The 20991-nt window shown below is 43.0% G+C and overlaps 1 protein-coding gene across 3 annotated transcripts in view; it reads left to right on the top strand.

Moving 5' to 3' along the window:
* The window catches only part of TNS3 (tensin 3), a 197475-nt gene that overhangs the window by 33995 nt on the left and 142489 nt on the right, over positions 1-20991 (top strand). For all 3 annotated transcript variants that reach the window (XM_062625324.1, XM_062625326.1, XM_062625325.1), the window contains exon 2: positions 16245-16289. In XM_062625324.1, coding sequence (XP_062481308.1) covers positions 16245-16289 — 45 coding nt within the window. The remainder of the gene's footprint in view (positions 1-16244; positions 16290-20991) is intronic.

Consider the following 20991-nt stretch of genomic DNA (forward strand, 5'->3'; position numbering starts at 1 on the left):
CTGGCAGAAGGTGTGGTATCACTGAGATAGTGATACAATAGTGCAGAAGATTGGAAGAATGCAGCAATTTCTTTTGCATCTGACAAAGCTGATGAAGAGTTTCTTCATCTCCTTTGTGTGGGACTTCCCTTCTCTGGAAATGACCAAAATGACAGAGGGTGAGGTGGTATTTGGAGAGATGGGTAAGGCTTATTTGAGAAAAACATGAGGAGTATAATTACGTATGTGTCCCTTAAACATCCTCTTTAACAAAAACAGAGACAGTAACCAAAATAACAAGCAGTGCTAAAATTGCAGAACAGGTGTAATGAAGGAAAACCAAATGTGGTCAAACATTTGCAGTACAAGGAAGTGAACCTGGAAGTCACTAAACATACTGCAAGAAGTGTAATGGTTGGTTAGGCATTAATTTCAGGGCTTAGAGTCCTGTTTTATTCCTGGTGAGACTTTCTACTGGTGTGTTCCTGGCTGCCAGTTGGAGAATCACATTGTTAACTCATTCACACACTGGAAGGATCTCATCCTTGCTGAGTACCTATTGAGAGTATGTTCCTACCGTTGTAACAAGTCCTGAATGTGCCTAATCCATCAGCTTCACAGAGCTTATCAGAAATATACAGCTTTATTTTTTAGGGTAGAGAAAAGGAAGTACTGAAACAGCTTGCATATTACTGTTTGTCACTGTATACTGCTGTAAGTAACAGCTTTGCCACACATTTGGCCTCAAAGTGCAACCTTAAACATTGTGTGGGTATTCTCATTCCTAGTTCTGACACGAAGTCATTGAGTAAAGTTGGGAAGATTGCAGTGGAAGTGTTTATGCAGATGTAAAGGTACTCATTTAGCTCATGTCCACAGTTTCAGAATGAAAATGTATTGCTTGAGTGAAATAGTGCTGTGGAGTAATTCCTCTTTACCATTATAAATCTCAGACCTTTTTAGCAGTACAGTGCAATGATGAAGTGAAGCCTAAAAGAGAAGCATCTTTGCAGGTCAGGTTAAGCTCAGCTCCTGTGCCTTTCATACAGAGTGCTCAAATACAGGCCTGAGAGTAACCAGAAGTTACAAAATCTTTATGGATCAACTACAGACCTGAGCTATTGCTAAAGAAGCTTTTCTTGGAAAATCCTTCTTGATGGAGCCTCTCCAGCCATGAGGGAAGATGTATGATAGGAGAAGTGGGGGACAGGGAGTGACAGAGTGCTTCAGGCTTTGTCTTCTTTCCCCAATTCTTCTTTAGTTCGGTTTTTTGTTTCATGTGACCTTTTGTGTCTCTGTGGCTGGAAGGTGAGAAGCCAGCCAGGTGACTCTGCAGCCTCTCTGAAAGTCACTTTGGTCCCTGCTTAATTGTTTCTTGCACAGCAGGCCTGTAGCAGGGATTTACATGTAAGTACTTGCAGGTGTTCAGTAGCACATGATTTTAGTGCTGGGTAAAGGATAAGGAGAAGCAAACAGCCTGGCAATGTCAGAGCTTTGGCAGGCCAGTGTCCTCAGATGAGGCCTGCCATTTGATGATGAATGAAAACCTGAGTTTCAGAGGAACAGCCTGGAAGGTGATATTTCACTCCTGGGGATAGAGAAGTCTTGCTGCCCTGCTCCTTGCAACACCCCTGGCACTCTGGCAGGAGTGTACTTCATTGTGTTCCTTCTGGATTTTCAAGTGAATCCTTTAGTGCAGTGCTTGGAATGGCAGAATAAACATAATAAGCCACCACTGATAAATGAGAGAGGTTTTCTTATGTTTAAATTATCTTTATGGCAGTATGGGAGAGTCTGCAGTGATAATGGTAATGCATTTCATGCATTTAAGTGCCTTTTCTCCCCTTCTCCCCACTTGATTTTGTAGTCTCCTGTATTGATCTATTTCACCATGTAACTGTGCTTTTAAACTTGCCTTTTGTGTTTGATTTAATAGCTCAAGAATAGAACTGGAATTGCACACTCAGAGCTGAAGTTCAGGAAGGGGGTAGAGCTGTTCTGTGCTTGATGTATTGAGGCAGAATTTCCATAGCCTGCAGGGTGAATTGTAGTGATCTGCCAGTGATAGGAAATTAACACTGCCTTGCTTCACAGAGACAAGGTGTTCACCTCTCCTTTTTTTTCTTCTTTTCTTTTCCTGCCCATGCTACTATCTAATTACCCTGCGGGTACAGACCTGTGTGATAACAGAATGGAGATAATGAATTGCTTGAGGCATAAGGTGACAGATTGATTTGCAGTGATCTAATGGGCAGGTGTGTTGATGCAGCCTGCTTCCAGTGCACCTCCACTGGGAAAGATCTGAGGAGACGAAGCAGCCTTGGAGACAGAGGAAGGAAAGATGCTTGTAGGCCTTTGTAGTTCCTTAAGCTATATAGACCCTCCCTTAGCTTTGGGGATGACAGAAGGAGGATGTTAATCCATTTAGGAATGTATTTATTTGTGATTTTGGGGAATGAGAAAGAGAACGTGGTGTTTGGACAGCAATCCATTAGGTTTACATATTCAGGAGACACTTAGAGCTTATCTTTTTTATTTAATCTCTCAATCTTGCATTGGTTTACTGCAAGACAAAGGTGCTGGTTATCTTTCAAGCCTTAACCACAGAAATGAACAAAAGATGGAGAGTTGGTGTCATATTTTTTCCTCCCAGTTTGTTGAAAGCTGTATGCTTGTGGACAGAGGTAAAAAGTGAGTGACCACGACTTTAACCTGCAGGCATACGTTTTTACTTCCAATTAAAATGCTGTGTTTTTTTTGGAAGGGGGGGTAACTTTAATGGCTAAACTGTGAAATCCTGCAATGTAAGGGACTTTGTAGGTCTTTCTTATGTTGAAAAAAACATATATAAGACTTCTAATGTACCATCCTGCCCTCTTGCCCCTTGCCTACCATTTCTCAGACTGTATCTTTTGTAAGCTCGTTCCCACTAATGAATAGAAGAAGTATAGTTACAGCTGCCTTCTTAGTTGAAGTAAAATGGGTTCCTTCTCGCATTGGTCTTTTTACACTTGCCCTTTTTCTGCAGCTAGTGTTACTAAAATTCACTTGAGAATGTAAGGTGAAAAAAGAAGCCGCTGGTGTGTACTTGGAGGGGAGTTATTTCCATTTGCAAGATACTCTCTTGTTGGATGTGAGGCTCTCTGCAGAAATGTTTCTCTAGCAGCATTTCTTTGCACCAGTAAAAATAAACAGCACATTGCACCTTCTGTCTTTCAGCACGAAAACATCTCGGACACAAACTTGAGGGTTTTAAAAGGTTTCTTGATCACCAAATTAGTAATTTCTGTGTCCTAATCACCCATATGCATCCCAAATAATAAATTTGGAGGCTTCTTTTCTCCTGCCCTCAGGTTTTTGTATCTCTTTTTCAGTGATTCAGCAGATGGCTGCAGTTGGAAATGGCCCAGGGGACGCTTCCACCTTTTCTCTAGAGGGGATGAGGAAAGCCCCAAAGCTGTGTGCTGCGTTCTGCACCTCCTTGTAGCCTGCTGCTGGCCAGTGTCAGGGTGCTGCTGTGCTTGTCCTTGCAGAAGTGGCTTCCTCTACTTGGTTTTCCTCCTGTCCTCTGGTGCTGCAGTGTCAGTAGCTCAGTCCTCTGTGCTGGCTGGCATTAGTTGTCCTGTTCCAGGGCAGCAGCTGGGTTTGTAGTGGCCAGTGGAAATGACTTGTTGCTATTGAGCAGAAAAGTTGGGAGAGTGGGGGAAATTGAGGACATCCCATTGGGAAGAAGAGAGGGGAAGAAAGTTGGCTTTGGGATCTGAGGCTAGACCATCATAGTGAATAATCCAGTATTCACAGAGCCAGGAAGAGGCAGGTACAGTAGCACCGTGTTTGGGGTGCTCATCTGCTGTGTGGAACCAAAGGAGAGCAGGAGCTTGATCCTGAGCTGGCTGCATCACAGGAGAAGGTACTGGAGTGGAGGTCCTGTGGTCTTCCCTCTTCGTGTGCTGTGCAGACTCTTCCCTTCCTGCTTCAGTGCCTTAGGATGAAGTGGAATTGCTGTACCAGGAGAGACTGAGAGGTCTTCTGGACAGGCACAGCTCAAACATTCCTGGCTGTTTGCAAGCTGATGGATTACTCCATTTGAGGTTCCTTCTGGAGGTGGGGTGGTTTGCAGCATGTAGCTCTAGCAGTGTTAGTCTCAGTGTTATACTCGTTGTGGGTATCCCTAGTGAAGTGTGATTATCTCTATTCCACAGCTTTACATGAGTTTTCCCCACATTGTAAAGGAATTAGTCATGGAAACACAACTGGTGTGCATCCAAGCTTTTGTTTTGTCTGGTTTTTATGATTACTAGGTGATAATGGCTTGTCACAGGATCCTTCCCTAGCAGGAACTGTCCTGCAAATAGTAACTATGAGAGCAAAAAATATCTTTGTGGGTATTGTGTGCTTGTAGGTCTGGGAACATGTGATTTCCTGAGCATATGTGTCAGAGTTTGTTTACCTGGGCTATCTGAGCCTTTCTGTAGTGTTTGCAATCCAAATGCGATTTTTAATGAATTGTTGACGTTGTGCTTTTGCCAGGTTATGGAAAACTTGCCTTTTTTTTTAAATTATATATACATGAAGCAACTTCATCTGCCTGAATTTCAGTACCAGACTTTCCTTTGCGTTTGATGAACGAGTTGTTACCTGGTTGCAGTTCATAAACACACAGCCTGTTGCTGTGGTCAAGGAGGGAGAGCTTGGAATCTGGCAAGATCTATGGTTAAACTCATTGCTGTTGAATTTAGTGTGTAATCAATTTAATTTGTGTTTGAGAAACCTCTGGAAACACTTCCTTATGAACACAAAGTATCTCACTAATTAAAAAAGTAAGCCTTTCCTAAGGTGTGCTGTCTTTTTCTCAGCCATTCACTTATTGCAGCTATCAGCAGCTCTCAGCCTTCAGAATTACTTTTGTTTTCAGTTAAGATGGATTTGATTTGAAAGATGAAAGGTGCAATTTATGTCCTATCACTGCAGCTTCTGGGAAACCTGGCATAGTGACAGTGTGAATAGGGTGTTTAAGATGATCCTCTGGGAGAAGAAGGATGCGTTGAGTGGTAGCCTGGATTTTAAGTAGTAAATTTTTAGTAGTAGATTTCAGTAGAGATTGTTGTTACCCATTTCTTAAAGTTCCTCTCTGCTTTCCCTCTCTAGTACAAATACTGGGTTTTTTTTTGACCTTTAAAGCTATTCTGTCTTAGCTGCTCTTGCTCTTTGGTTGTAGTTCAGCCAATAAGCCAGCATCACTTGGTCCCAACTGAAATGCCTCTATGCCAATGCCTTTAGCATGGGGAGCAAGAGGCTGTGCATGCCTGAAGGGCTGTAACCTCACTGGCATCATGGAGATGTGGTGGGACTCCTCCTGTGACTGGAGTGCTGGAATGGAAGGACACAAGTGCTTCATTAAGGACACGCTGAGGAGGAGAGGAGGGAGTGTCACCTCCATGTCAGTGACCATCTGGAGTGCACAGAACTCTGCCTGGGGATGGATGAGGAGCTAACTGAGAATTTATGGGTTAGATTAAAGGGAGGGCAGGGACAGGGGACGTTGCAGTGGGGGTGTGCTACAGGCCACCTGACCTGGATGACCAAGTGCATGAGACAGATAGGTGCAGCCTCGTGTTCACAAGCCCTGGTCCTTATGGTGGGGCTTCAACCATCCTGTCTGTTGGAGGGACAGCACAGCAGAGCACAAGCAATCCAGGAGGTTCCTGGAGTGTGTTGACAGTAACTTCCTTCTCCAAGCAATAGAGGAACCAATAAGGAGTCGGGCTCTGCTGGACCTTGTCCTCACCAACAGAGAGGGGCTGGTAGGGAATGTGAAGCTCGAGGGCAACCTTTGCTGCAGTGACCACAAAATGATGGAGTTTGAGATCCTTAGGGTGGCAAGGAGGGTGTGCAGAGAGCTTGCTGCCCTGGACTTCAGGAGAACAGGCTTTGGCCTCTTGAGGGATCTGCTTGGTGGAGTATCATGGGATAAAGCCATGGAGGGAAGAGGGAACCGAGTAAGCTGGTTAATGTTCAGTGATCACCTCTCCAGGCTCAGAAGCAATACATTCTGACAAAGAGGAAGTCAGGCAAGAAATCTGGGAGGCCTGCGTGGATGAACAAGGAGCTCCCAAGCAAACTCCAGTGTAAAAAAGAGGCCTACAGAGGGCAGAAGCAAGGGCAGGTAGACTGGGAGGAATATAGAGCAGTCAGAAATCAGGTTGGGAAAGCTAAAGCCCTGACATAACTCAGTCTGGCTGGGGACATTAAGGGCAACAAGGAAAACTTTTGTAGGTACACTGGGGATAAAAGGAAGACAAGGAAGAATATGGGCCCCATCCAGAAAGAAGTATGAGACCTGGTCACCCGGAACATGGAGAAAGCCGAGGCACTCAGTGACTTTTTTGCCGCAGTCTTCACTGGCAGGAGGTCCAGCCACACTGCCCAAGTCACAGGAGGCAATGGTAGGGACTGTCTTTGGAAGTGGGAGAATGAGGAACCTGCTGTAGGGGAAGGTCAGATTCGAGATCATGTAAGGAACCTGAAGGTGCACAAGTCTGTGGGACCTGATGAGATGCATCCATGGGTCCTGAAGGAACTGGTAGGTGAAATGGCTGATCCATTATCCATCATATCTTAGCCATTATCCATCATATTGGAGAAGTTGCGTCAGTCTGGTGAATTTCCTCTGGGATTCTGGGTGAATTCTGGGACTGGAAAAGGGAAATACAGCTCCCATTTTTAAAAAGGAAAAAGAGGAAGACCCAGGGAGCTGCAGGCCAGTCAGTCTCGCCTCAATGCCCAGCAAGAGCATGGAGCAGATCCTCCTGGAAACTCTGCTAAGGAGCATGTACAATAAGGGGGTGATTGGTGCCAGCCAGTGTGGTTTCACTAAGGGAAAATCATGCCAGACAAATCTGGTGGCCTTCTTTGATGGGGCTGCAGCATTGGTGTATAAGGGAAGAGCAACTGACATCATCAACCTGTGCTTGTGCAAAGTGTTGACACTCCCAAATGACATCCTTGTCTCTAAGCTGAAGAGGCATGGATTTGATGGATGGACCACTTGGTGGATAAGGAATTGGCCGGATGGTTGCACTCAGAGTTGTGGTCAACAGCGTGATGTCCAAGTGAGGATCAGTGGTGAGTGGTGTTCCTCAGGGGTTGGTATTGGGACTGGCCCTATTTAATGCAAATGTCAGTGACATGGACAGTGGGATTGAGCACCCTCAGCAGTTGCGGATGACACCAAGCTGTGTGGTGTGGTTGACACAATGGAAGGAAGGGATAGGATCCAGAGAGACTTGAATAGGCTCGAGAGGTGGAACAGTGCCAAACTCATGGAGTTCAACAGTACCAAGTGCAAGGTTCTACCCCTGGGTCGGGGCAGTCCCAGGCACAAATACAGGCAGGGCAGAGACTGGATGGAGCAGCCCTGAGGAAGGGGGACTTGGGGGCGTTGGTCAATGAGAAGCTCCCCATGACCTGGCTTCAGTGTGTGTTTGAGCCCAGAATCTCCCTGTGTGCTGGGCTGCACCCCCAGGGCGTGAACAGCACTGGTCAAGGGAGGGGATTCTCCCCCTCTGCTGCTCTCTGGGGAGACCCCCCCTGCAGTCCTGATCCAGCTCTGGGGCAGCCTCACAAGAGGGATGTGGAACTGTTGGAGAGAGTCCAGAGGAGGCCATGGAGATGCTGCAAGGGCTGGAGCAGCTCTGCTCTGGAGCCAGGCTGAGAGAGCTGGGCTGGGTCAGACTGGAGAAGAGAAGGCTCCTGAAGGGGAGACCTCAGAGCAGCTCCAGTGCCTAAAGGGGCTGCAGGAAACCTGGAGAGGGGTTTTCAACAAGGGATGTAGGGACAGGACAAGGGAATGGCTTTAACCTGACAGAGGGGAGATTGAGGTGAGCTCTTAGGCAGAAGTTCTTCCCTGTGAGGGTGCTGAGGCGCTGGCACAGGGTGCCCAGAGAACCTGTGGCTGCCCCATCCCTGGCAGTGTTCAAGGCCCTAGGGGAGTTGATTTAGGTGATCTTTAAGATCCCTTGCAACCAAAACTATTCTAGGTTGTATGGATGCAATGTAGTGTATTTCAAACACCAGCAGTACACCTGTTTTAGAAGTGCATCCATAACTAAAATATAAATAACTTGTATGAGACTTGCCAATATTTACTTGTCGTAAGTCAAGACTCCAGAAAGAAGTGACTGACAATAACTCTGGTTGTTTTCAAAGAAAGAGTTCCATGTTCTGTGCTTTTGTAACCTTGCAGGTGTTCCCTTTTGGCAGATACTCAGCAGGGGCCTTGCTGCAGCTGAAATCCAGCTGTTCTACAATATCTGGAGAGCTTTTCACGATCTGCAGTGTTTTTATGGATGTCAGTATTCCTTTACTTATTTCTTTCTGTTTCATATACTGTGATTACTGAAAATATTTTGGAGCTATTCTGCCACTCCTTTTGTTGTCTGCTTTACAAAAGCGTTCTTAAGTGTATAGGCTTGAATCTTAAACTAAGATTTGTCTGTCCTTATTAAAGTACATATGTGTTTCAAGATGTGTGATTATGGGGCAGGAGAAGAAATAGGTTAGATTCTGGCTGGAAATTAATTTTCTTCCATATTGTTCATACCTTTTGAGGCTTAGAATGTTTCAGTTTCAGTCTGATTCTTTGCTTTTACTTCTGTGCTGCTTCATGGGGATATGTCTCTTTTGGATTTATTTTGGTAGTTGTTTCCCCTCCCTTTATAAGTCCTGGACTTCTCCAGGTAGTGGATTTCCTGAAGTACAGAGTTTTCTCATTAATGTTGATGAAGTGCATCGTGGGATTTGTAGTTCTCTTTAATAAAACTGATCTCTAGAGGAGTTATGCCAGAAGCCAGCTAGAGCTCCATCCCCCAGGAAGCCCAAGAGTAGCAGCCCAAAAATGTTTTGGCTTTTGCTGTGAGTATTCTTTGATATAACCCCAAACTGGTTTGGGGTGGAAAGGACCTTAAGATCATCCAGTTCCAACCCCCTGCCATGGGGGTTTTCTGACTTTTTCTTTCTGTATCACTGAAACACTTGGCAGTTTCCTGTGTACATGCATGCTGTTACTCACAGTTTTATTTTGCAATGTAGATGCTTATTCTGTCCTGACAAGGTAATAGCTGTTCTTTTTGTAGTTTAGGAGCATAAAGTGTGTTAACAAGCTGACCTTTCCTGAAGGCTAGAGACTAGGTCACGAGGCACCCCAGCTTTGGTTATGGCTCGCAGGAGAGAGTGTGCTGCTCACCAAGGGAAGACAGTGTGTGAGCTCATTGGGAAAGAGTGGCTGTATTCAACTGTGACATCTTGAATCTGCAAGTATGGAACAGCACTTCTGGGGAAAACCAGAGACATAGGTTCACAGTCAAGTAGAAGATAACAGTATCAAAATAGTCAGTGATCCTGTGGTTAAAGAAATGTGTTGCCAGAAGGAACTGATAAATAATCAGAAGCATCTTTGAGAATTGTTTATTCATGGCTTGTGCTCCTGTGGAGGGGGGAGAGCACCTTTGTCGGCCCTAGTTTAATGCATTAGCACTTTATACAAACTCCCGATTGAGCTGGTTAGTGCCTTATCTGTATGCTTTCAAGTGAAACTGTGTTCCCTGCAGGTGTGAGATTTTATGACAATGCAGTTATTCTGCTCAATAGAAAACATGGGTAGGCTGAATGGGTATGAAATGTAATGGCTTTTCCTCCTTTTAATAGGTTCTTGGATTGGGTTTTATTTTGTTTTTAAAGAATATGGTGACCAATGCTTGGAGCAAAGGACTAAAATTCAAGCAAAACAGATGTCACCGTTACAGCATTCTCTGTGTCACTGGCTCATGCTGATGTTGTCGTCAGTAATACAGCTTGATACGTAAAGCGGTGCACATACAGGGAGGGAGTTTGACATTTAGCCTCACTTTCTGTCTTTTGGAGGCAATAATTGTTCCTACCTCTTGCAAAGCAGCTTCAGGTTCTCAGGTATCATGTGCACGATGACGCCTGTTGTTGCTTAACCAGGTGGAATTGTGCATCCTATGCATAGAGCAGGCCAGTGGTGTTGCTGCTGTGGGAGAAGAGGGAAGTAAAGGGCTCTGCCCTCTGAGGGGCAGTTCTGCTAAAGGGGTGAGCAAGCTCCAAATGGGCAGGAAACCCTCGTGGTAGCTTTTAAGCTTGGAGTTTAGGAAGAGCTGAGAACTGGGCGGCCTTGAGAACTGGACCCTTGCAGTGACAAAATGGTTTCTTATTCCTGATGGCACTTCTGAGCTTTGAGTCGTGTTCCTCTGCTTTCATTCTGAATATGGTGAGTGTCATTTCTTTCCTGAGCATCCTGAAACAATTTCTTTCTCCTCAAGTCTTTTAAGGAAGTGGATACTTCCTTCAGTGTTTGTTTGGTGAGGAAGCATTGCCTGTCTGAAGGGGTTTGCATGGTTCAGTTTCCTTGCTTCGGCTTACCCATGTAGGTGCTCTTACATCTATTTGTAGTTGTTACCTAATGAATAAGTGCTCTGGAGACTGTAGAGAAGGGAAAAACATTTCAAAATAGAGTAGGAGTGTTCAAGCAGACAGAATTTTCCACTTTGTTGTACTTGAAGGGGTGAAGGAAATGAAGCATGTGTGCGGAGCAAATGAAGGTTTTCCCATGAATCACTAACCATCTTTTGACAGCTCTCAGAAGAGTGGTGAGCTTGAGCTTGCTCCCTTTATTTCTTGCCACCAATGATATTTTACCAGGGCTGTGGAATTTATTGTATGTGCCAGTAGATTTGGGAGTTCCTGTTCAAATAACTCTGATTTACTGTATTCATAACTGAAGTTCTTGTTTCTTCCAGAAAGTGCAGATGTTACGCGCTCATGAAGATTGAGTGTAACTTCAGTGTGATATGTGTGATAGAATGGAAGTATTTCAGGTGTAGCTGGACCTATTGATTAATGAAGAAATGTAATGATTGTGAATAATGTGAATTCACATGACTCAGGTTGCAGAAACACATCCTGAGGGTTTCACAGGTTTAGGCATGTTGCCTAGAGGCACAGAAGGTTTCCTGGCTGTCATCATTATGACTGAGCAGCATTCAGCAGGAGAATAGGTATTTGGGAAAGGTGATCAGTGGGAAAGCAGAGGGAAGATGAAAATACTCCTCCTTAGGAGCAGAAGGGCCTAGAGAAGAAAAGAAAGAGCTTTTCTGGGGTAATATTTTCAACCTGCATTGGTCTTTGAATGTAGAGTTACTGGGAGATGTGACAATTGAGATGGCTTTGGGGCCACAGAGTCTACATGTGCTGTTATGCCTTTGTGCTGTTAGAGATTAGGAGTTATCCTGAGTTATGTGTAGTTTAACACAGTTCTTTACTTCAGGAGTAAAAAGAGTGTTTCTTGATTATGCCTTGGCTCTTTTAGTTATTTGTTTCTTGTTAGGCATTAAGATGTAATTTTTAGGGTGAGGTATTTGTAATGAATAAATTCGGGATGGAGGGAGCAATGACAGATGAACTTTACACATACAGACTTCAGCAGGGTGCTCTGCAGAATAACAACACTATTTGGCTACAAGGTCTGTACCAGGTGGTAAAGTACTTGAAGATGCTTTTTGTCTTTCTTTTCAATATCTGTTAATGAATAGTTTGTTTTAAGGGTGTGCTGTATTAGGTACCTATTTGTAGCAACAAGATCATTGATTAATCATTAATAGTTGTATACACATTTACTTCCTAACCAAATGACTTACTAAAGGGGGAAGAGGAATGTACTGGCTCACTGAAGAAAACCTTTACTTCAGTTAATTCTGGTGTTTGTATACACAGCAGTGCTGCTAAAAAATGTGATAAAGCTTTAGAAACCAGTCCTCTAAGTACATTTTATTCCTAGCTTTTATAACTGTAGTGAAACTGGATTACCACTGACATACTGAGTATGTTTATGCACAAATATATTAGACTTCCTTCCCCTCTGTTACCTTATATATTACTGTGGTATCTGGATGGCTACTCACCTGCATGTCACCCTGATCTTACAAACCCCTAGTATCTTCATTTTAGAGATGGTGCACAGCTTCATGGAAAAATGAATCCATTTGCTAATGTTCACCAGAGGCCTGTGGTAAGGCAGGGAGCTTTTGATGGTTCCAAGATCCAAATGTAGCTGAAATGGTTTGTGTCTTAGCGCCCTTTTATCTGATTTTGTGTATATCCTCACTACAAAGGAGGCAGTGGTAAACTTGTGAGTGGTAATGAAATGAGAGAACTTCAAAGCCCATGGATGGATTTAGCAGGTGGAATCTGAAAGTAAAGCCCCTGTTCTCAGTCTGTCACTTCCTTACTGTTAACATTGCCTGGCACAACTTGTGTTGCTTCACGAGTTGTTGGAGCAAACGCTGTTGCAGCCACATCGTTCTGTATGTGGCAGTTCCTCAAGTTACACACTTTTCAGTATAGTGGAGCTGATGGATGTCATGTGGGTGATAACAGGATAGATTTGCTTGTAAACTCCGAGTAGCATTGCCTCCTTAATCTGACCTGTCTTCTGATGTGGTGAGAACTGGCTGGATTCATGTTACTCCTGCAGCTTTTACTAACCCCATCAGCTACTAACACTTGTGAAAAATGGGAATTTTGATGCTTCTGCAGGAATGAAGCTGGGACATTTGTGCTAGCATTGAGCTGCTTTAGACTTTTTTTGGGGAAGAATATAGCTTTTTTCTGTCCATAGTTTAGCAGAACAGGAATCTCTCCAAATTGTGGTAGTTTTCAGACTACCTAAGAGAAGCTCTGAAGAGCTTGACGTCACAGATGCCCTGTTGTCACCTAACTAAGGTATTGTGTAAAATACAGTTGAGCAGTTCCAGCTCAAATGTGAATAGTATCCTGAAAATACTTGAAGAACTACTTGACATAATGCATCTATTGGCTTTTTCTAATAACTTTAGCTTCTCACATTCACTTTTTCCTCTGTAAAGTGAATTTGCTTCAAAGAACGTGTGTTACAGATGATAAGTATTACTTTTGCTGGGTTAGCATTTGGAAAGGACACTCATATCTCTGTGCAATGCAGGTGCTGTTTCCCTCCTGAGCGTGCAAAATGGTTTTGATGAACCATAGTGTAATGTCTGATAGACAAGGGGGATAAAATCGTCTCTCAGCTGTCTGAATGTGCGTGTCTGAGGGGGAAGGGAGGAGAACATAGTGTTCCAAAGAGAAAAGGAGGGTGTGTGTATTCTGAGGAGTATCATATTAATCTGAAGGAGCAAGATGCATTCTTTGAGCTTGACTTTTTGCTCTGGGAGGGACTGGGGGGACACAGAGTGTGTGTGTGGTGGGGGGAGGTGGTGAGCATTCCTGGAGGGGATTAATTTTGAGGTGACTCAGACAGACACTTTGATCCTTTCCATCTGCAGGTTGGCTTGTTTTAGCTTGTTAATATATGGATAGCAAATTCCCTTCTTCCTTTTATGTTTGGAAAATTGCTCATAGCCCACACATGGCTCTGTAATTGGGGAGAGATTGTTCATTCTTGCCTGCAGGAAGACATTTCTCTGTCTGCTGAGCTGGAGTTCCAGACTAGATAGAGGGAATGCAAGAAAAACAGTGATGGGAAGCAGGGCTGCACATCTCTTCTTTGAGCTATGATTCCTGAAGAAATTGCCACTGGTCTGTGTTTGCATCCGGAACACCGTGTACTCTTCAGGATGGGGAAGTAAAATTGCTCAGTAGTGCTCTCAACCCTCCTTGTGCCTCAAGATACAACGGGGTGGATGCCTGTAGGACATGGATACTGTGGAGAAACTTCAGTGAGTTTAGGAATAAAGTTTTCTTCATCGGTAACCTGTAAGAATTAAACCCTCTCCTCGTCAGATTTTCTTCTTTATTTCAACTTCAGGCATCTTAAAATACAAATAGGAATGATTAATATATATTTAAGTGACTTGAAAGTAGACAAGGGTTTGGTGATATCAAATGCGCTCTGTTTCTCAACCAAACTTCTTCAGGATTGTTAAACTTGTGTTCTGTTGAACCGCATTGCCCTGCCTCCTCTCGAATTTTAAGTCAGCTTTCCAAAAGCAGCAGGATTTTCTTCATGCTGGATTTTATCAGGATTCTGCCTTGGTGCTTGTCCTTCAGGTAAGATAGCACTGGTCAGGTTGCAGAGAGATTTGATCTCCTGCCTCTTCCCCCACCCCAGAAGATGCTTTGGAAAGGTTTGTGTGTGTGCATGTGTCATTTGGAACTTTTTCGTTTCTATGACCACAGGTGAAGATTTTATTCCTTGTTGAAGATAGAAAATAGCAGCATGTAACAGCCACTGAGTCCTGGCATAGGCTTACTGTATTTATTTAGTGGCTTTTTTTTCCTGTGTTGCCTGTATGTCTACATTTAAAGATTTTAGGGGCTTGCTTTGGCTTGGAGTGTTGCAGTTCTCTGTCATTATTTTAAGGTTTCACAGAATTTTGTTCATAAATGTGATTGACCGAGGGGTCTGGATCAATAATTGCAGCCTGTTCTCAGTTTTTATTAGATGCAGCACTTCACTATGACTCTATGATTTTCCCTGCACATGGCAGAGGGTTGGAATTAGATGATCTGAAGTTCTTTTCCAACCCAAACCATTTTGTGATTCTGTTATTCCCTTATCTTTGTGCTTTTGTAGTCGGTGGCTCACTCTGGCTGCTTTGGGGTCCTAAAGAAAGTGTACAAGGACGCTTCTCATCCACCTCACAAAGGCCTTCTTAAAAGAAACTCTAGGGGATGATTGCGTTTTGCTGTTTATGTGGGAATATTTGCTTCTTGATTTAGATAGATCAGGCAACAGTGAAGAGGAAGTCATAGCACAGGTCATGATGGAAGCAAGCACTGCTGTAGATTATAAGCTATACAAACTCATGTTGGCTGTAATGCTTGGAAATCAGAGCTGCTGTAGATAATGGCGTGAACTAAATGAAAAGGTGTAAATTTAAAGGTGTAAGCCTAAAATCCTGGTAGTCTGGTTCTGCTAGAAATGTTCATTTAGATGGCCTTTCAGGATCACCTTCCTGCCTGGGACCGGGGTCACTGGAACACCAATTTGCACAGATGAAATCTTGATCTCAGATGAGGGAGCCTTATATTTTGGGGAATACCTCACGTAAACCAAGAAGTCTAGAAGCAGTTCTTTTTGTGAAGGCTGCTCCTGTGACCACATGCAGTCACAGAGAGACAGTTAAACACAGCCCTCCTCCAAAGAGGCTGAATAATAGAAAGATCTTAAATTTTCTGCAAAATGTTATTGTGACAAAAGGTTTCATTTGGTCTGGAGGCATCTGTCTGTACATGCAGCACATGCAAGCGGCTACAACAGAAAGGGGCATCTGTGTGTTGTTGTACAGGTATTGTACAGTTAATATCTTGTGTGTATGTGTGTGTTTTGCACAGAAAAGATTCATTTGTCATGCTTGAGTGCATAGAGTCCAATGGTTCAGGTTCCTAAATGCCAGGGTTTGGTTTGCTTTAGCTTGAAAGGATTTCATCACTTTTTCTACGGAAAATGAAAATATTAAGCTCCACCATTTATTTGCTCGCAAATGGTATTTCTTTGCTTAAAATGATCTGCACTGGTGTTGATGTCTTCCTCCCTGTTCTGTCAGCAGTAGATTTTGATTGGGATTTCCACAGTTCAAGTTGCTATTGTGTGTAAACACAGCATGCTGGTGGCTGTGTGGGGACCGTCTGGGGACAGGCTGGAGTGTCATGGGTGTGTGGTGAACCATGGCCTGTTGGGTCGCTCAAGGTGGTGAAAGAATAGCTGAGTGTCTAGAAAGTGAAAAGATGGGAAAGTGAATCACAGCTAGGGGAAGGTGACAGCTACAGTCACCATAGTAATAAGCTGTGGATTGAACTTCACCTGAACTGAAAACTGGTTTGAACAGTTGTTGGGCACTTTGCTCTCCTTTATGTGTTCTGTGCCTCCCCTCCCCCTGTTAAACTCAATGCAGAGCTAGACTGGAACAGGTTCAGTCCCAATGGGATCTGAAACAGAAATGAAATCTTGCCTTGATCCTCTGCTAATAACATTGGAAAGCTTTTTCAGATGCTTTGCAACCATTTTCATTGCTTATTTAACTGTTTGATATACAGAAGAGAACAAGATATACTTAGAGCACACCCATGTGGCCATGGAGGGGTTAAATGCTATTTAAGAATTGTTTTGGGGGTGGGAGAAGGTTTCTAATTGTAGTGAAGTATTTTTGGAATTTGCCCTGTCAGTTAGTAATATTTCACTAATTAAAGCAACCCTTTGTTTAAACCAGGCTGACAACAGCTCGTCTGGAGAGTTGGCTGGTGGACAAACCGAGGTATGTTCGTTCCTCAGCAATTCAACCCATTTTATATGCTGATGTTTCTTAAGTAATGCTTTTAACTTGGAAGAAGGTAATCACATCTGTGAATTCCTTGTGGTTTCTCTGCTGCTGAGGGTTGCATCCTATAAACAGTTTTATTACCTTAAAGCCTTACGTGTAATGAAAATTAACTAATAAAACAAGCAGACAGGCACTGGGCTCTTCATGGCTGGATGTAGCAGGGTTATTCGAACAGCAAAATTAAGGGATTATAAATTGTTGCTGGAAAAACGTTAGCAAGAGGCAACTATTTTTTCCCTTACTCCTGTGTATGCTCTTGCTTGGGAGAGCAGCATATGTACAGACTGCGGTTTGGTCAGGAAGGTTTTATGTGTTTGTGGAAAAATGGGTTCTCGTTTGGGAATCGTACATTTGCCGTAAAGGAGAGGGAAAAGCCTACACTGATACATACTGTCAGGTTGGACAGTAAAAGCAGACTGAAAATTTTACAGGTTTTCCTGCCCTGAACAGCATTATATGAAGAAACTGACATAATACTAAAAAGCCAATGTACAAATCTTGAATAGCTTACTGTATGCTAATGGGTTGGATTTCCCAATGGCGTGATATCACAGACTGCTCTTAGCTCCTTGGTTTTGTCAAATGGCTTGCTGCTTGTAGAGAAGCTTGCTTTGCCAGATGAAAGATCCTGTAAGAGTGAAACCTCTGACCGTCCTGGCATTAAGAGTGAAATCTGTTGAGTGATGACTAACTGCCAACTAATACTTTTGGCTACACTAAGATTTCATAGCTTCCTTTTGAAAGGTTACATCTTCTTCATTAATAGGTGTTCAGAGATAAACCTCAAGTCTTGAAAAACAGTATTTGTCTTTTCTCTTTACATCATTTATGAAAATACCAGCCAACAGTCCTGCCTTGTCAACAGTCCTGCCTTGTCAACAGTCCTGCCTTGTCAACAGGTCTGCCAATGAACATGTCCAGGCAGTGAAGATAGTTCAGCTGTTTGATTTGATTTGGGTAGCAATATTGTTGTACTACATGATGTACTCTGTAATAATGAAGAACATACTGGAACAATTTGATGTCAGAACCAGGATGAGCCTTTGAAATGAGCATTCTCTGGTCTCACTTGTATTTTGTTGTACATTCTTGTGAAATTATTTCAGCTTTTGGCAAGAGTATCATGGAACTGTTAGTTCTGTGAATTGCTGTGATCTGGAAATTTATTTTATTTGAATAATCTGTTCTAGGAATGTTTTATTCTGAGGGGCAGAGGGAGCAGCAACTGTTGTAAGAATGAATTAAATCCTCTAAAAGTGCAAGAAAAGAGATCAAACTATGTAAGAATAAACATTATCAAGGCTTTAAAGGAAACTGTTGTTAAAGAGAAAGGGGAGAGAACAGAGTACTTCTGCAGTGTGCTAATATGAATGTACCCTTGGTGGAACAGAGGAATGGGAACTGAAGAACCCTAATGAGACCTGAGAGTGTTTGGTAAGAAGAGTAAGGGCTTGGAGAGCTTCCTGGTTGTTAGAAGGAAGAACTTGGGGTTTTGAATGGATTCTCTGGGCCTTGAAAAAGGGTCATGAGGGTCACGTTCAAAGTTTTTCTTTATTCACTGTGATAAGAGATCCCGAATTTAGTGCCAGAGGAAAAACTGGGGTAGTTATTTAGAAATTTAAAGTGAATAGTTATTTTGAGCTACAAGGAAGGTCAGTTAAGTAACAGTTGCGTTTCATGTTATTGTTTTTCTCAACATAATAGTTCAACTATTTGTCTTTGGGTGAGTGAGCAAGTTAATCAGCTACAGAGCAGACACTGTATAATAACTTTATAAATGCCTGTTGTGTTTTATTTCCATTTCCACAAGAGCTTTGGATCTTGTAGTTGAGTGTGATCCTTGTGCTTAAGCTATTTTATGTTATCCTGGCTCATTCACGTAGCAGAGGAGAGGAGCTGAAGTTCCAATCCGCAGTCCAGTAGCAACAGATCTTCTCCTGCCTACGTGGGAGCACACAAAGCTCCCAGTTATTAGCAGACTGCACTAATCAGTGACCAGAATTGATGGCATTTATCAAGGTGGATATTTTATTGTGTTCCTGGTAGAGGTTAACTTTAGAAGGGAAATAGCTAATCGGGAAGGTGGAGACTGTTCAGATAGGCAGGCAGTGGTGTTACCCTATCTCTAAGTTGTAACTGAAGTGACTTTGAAGATGGTTACAATAATAAGGTGGAGGTAAGGGGAATTCAGGGTTTTTTAGGCTTGAAATCTGTGGCTCAGTAGAAGTGGATGTAGTTCCAATGTTGAGCTTACTGTAGAAGCATTCCTTTAACACAGCATGGGATGCTTTGCTGTTGGACTATTCTTACTCTTACTGCTGCAAGAAATGTTCACATCAAAATATGAACTGAACATTATATAATTCAACACATTTACTGTGAGATCTTTTCTCAAATAAAGGCAATGCTGATATCTAACATGGCAAGGTCTTTCTCTTTGTGTATGGCAAAGTGAGTCTGCATCTTGTGTTAGGCATGTCTGCCAGAGCTGGACAGCCTGGTTTCCAGAGTACTGACTCAGGTACCAAAGAGGGAAGGAGCTGGAAGCAGTGTGGGGGTCAGAATAGGAGCCTTATTTTGCTGTTTGCCAGTGAGACATATATCTGTTGCCATTAGGCTAACCTTGACTCCTCCTTTTAAATAGTTGTGCATCATGAAGGTGGTGATGTAGTATGAATGCTAATTTTAACCAGGAAGTTTTGACACTGTTTCTTGTGTGGTGTGGTTTTCTTTGTGTGGTGGTTTTGTGTGTGTGTCTCGTTCTTCAGTACAAACCTATCTAGTCCTAGCCTTTGCTCTCTCAAAGCTTGCTGACTTGCCTGTTAGGTGAACGCAGACTCTACAATATTGCTTGTGGTTACTTGCAGTAAGGGAATATGATTGAGACTTTCTGATTTAGTATGTTGTTATCACATGATAAACACTCCAGGAGGTGTGTTCAGAGTGGTCTAAACAACTAATCTTGTAATAGCAGAGGAAAATCAACAGAAGGGATGCAAAATCCACAGTTGCGAGTAGAGTTTTTTTCATCAGGTGGTATTCCCATTGACTCATGTGACAGGACCACAGAGGAACATGAAGAAGAATACAAACCGAATGTCTAAGCAGAAGTTGTTTGCTGTCCGATGAAATTAATGCAATTACATCCTGGAGCAGGACTGTTGAGTAAACATTTCTGAGTTTTGGAGGTGCATTTACATTATCCTATACATTATTTATTGTAGAAGTCTATGTAATATTAGTTTTGTTTCTGTTTCCTGAAAAATAGTTGATTGTAACTTGATGAAAAACATGGCAAAGCTTAATTAAAATAGCAACAAAAAATGAAACTAGATGTTATGAAAGAAATTAAGTTCTGCCCAAAAGTACACAAAGAAGATCTTAATGTTCTTGACTGGGTTCTGCCTCACTTCTTAAATTACTGAGTACAAAATTCTGTAAGCCAAAAACTTTGGGTCCTCAGGTTTAATGAAGTGCAGGAAATGTGCCTATTTTAAGTGGTTGTATAAAAGATACTGCTTTACATTACTGAGTGGAGCAGTCTTCACCATATGAGGAAAGATAACTTTATAAAATGAGGAAATACTCGCAGAGTACTGTTTCCTGTATGAGTTACTATCAGTAGTGCAGATGGTAACCTGTGTGGGATAGCATGTTTGGCTAGAGCTGTTCACATACTGAGCCAGCTGTGTTTGAAATACCATTACTTCTGGCCTAGGGGAATAAATGGAAGGATGTCCTTTGCATTGGGAGCATAGGTGTTGAGTGAAGATGTTCTGGCCACACATGCTGGTCTGCACTCTGTTCTCTGCTTAGTGTAACTCTAGCCTCTCAAAGTATGCTGGCTTTCTGTGTCAGTAGGTCCCAAGAGCCACGGATAGCCTGGATCAAAATAAAGTAATTAAATAAGGATATGTGTAGGGAGAGGAGGAGACCGAACTGAAGTTGCCATTTGTCCGTCCTGCTGAATCACCTTTAATGAGATTTTCATGCAGACTTGTAAAGCATGTTGTTTTCTACATCTTGGAAGATTTAATGTAGTGATGTTACAGAAGGCAGATCCTGACACATGACTGGTACTTCTCTGACACACTTTCTGTGTGTATGCTTCCTTAGTACAGCAGCTGCTAAATGCACATGTGTATGAAGTGTGCAACTATCACCTTGCTTACCACTGGGTACTTCCAGCTAGGATGCTGACTTTCTGTGGAGGATGAGGGTAGGGGAAGGATGTCCATGTGAAAGGTGACAGTGCTGACAACAGTACTTGAATGAATTTAAAGTGCCAAGTTGAGTATCTGTTAATGTAGCGTACTTGCCTCAAGCAAGATTGCCAGGGTAGGAGGGAATGCTGAAGCTGTGCGGCAGAAATTAGCCTGTAGGGAATTGCTAAATTTGTTCACTGTATTATTGTTAATAATGTGTCTTCCATTTCTCAGTGAATGGCTTATTGACATGCATCTTCAGCCTTCTCAGCTGGCAGTTTTCTGTCCTGGTTCTAGCATGGGTCTGGGCTCTTCTCCCTCCTTCAGAGGAGGCCATGAAGATGGTCTGAGGGCTGGAGCACCTCTTCTGTGAATACAGGCTGAGTAGAGCTGGGCTTGCTTAGCCTGGAGAAGAGAAGGCTCTAGGAAGA

The sequence above is a fragment of the Pezoporus occidentalis genome, unplaced genomic scaffold (assembly GCF_034315485.1).
Source record: "Pezoporus occidentalis ecotype Australia unplaced genomic scaffold, CSIRO_AGI_Poc_V1 ctg28, whole genome shotgun sequence".
In the NCBI taxonomy this organism is placed as follows: domain Eukaryota; kingdom Metazoa; phylum Chordata; class Aves; order Psittaciformes; family Psittacidae; genus Pezoporus; species Pezoporus occidentalis.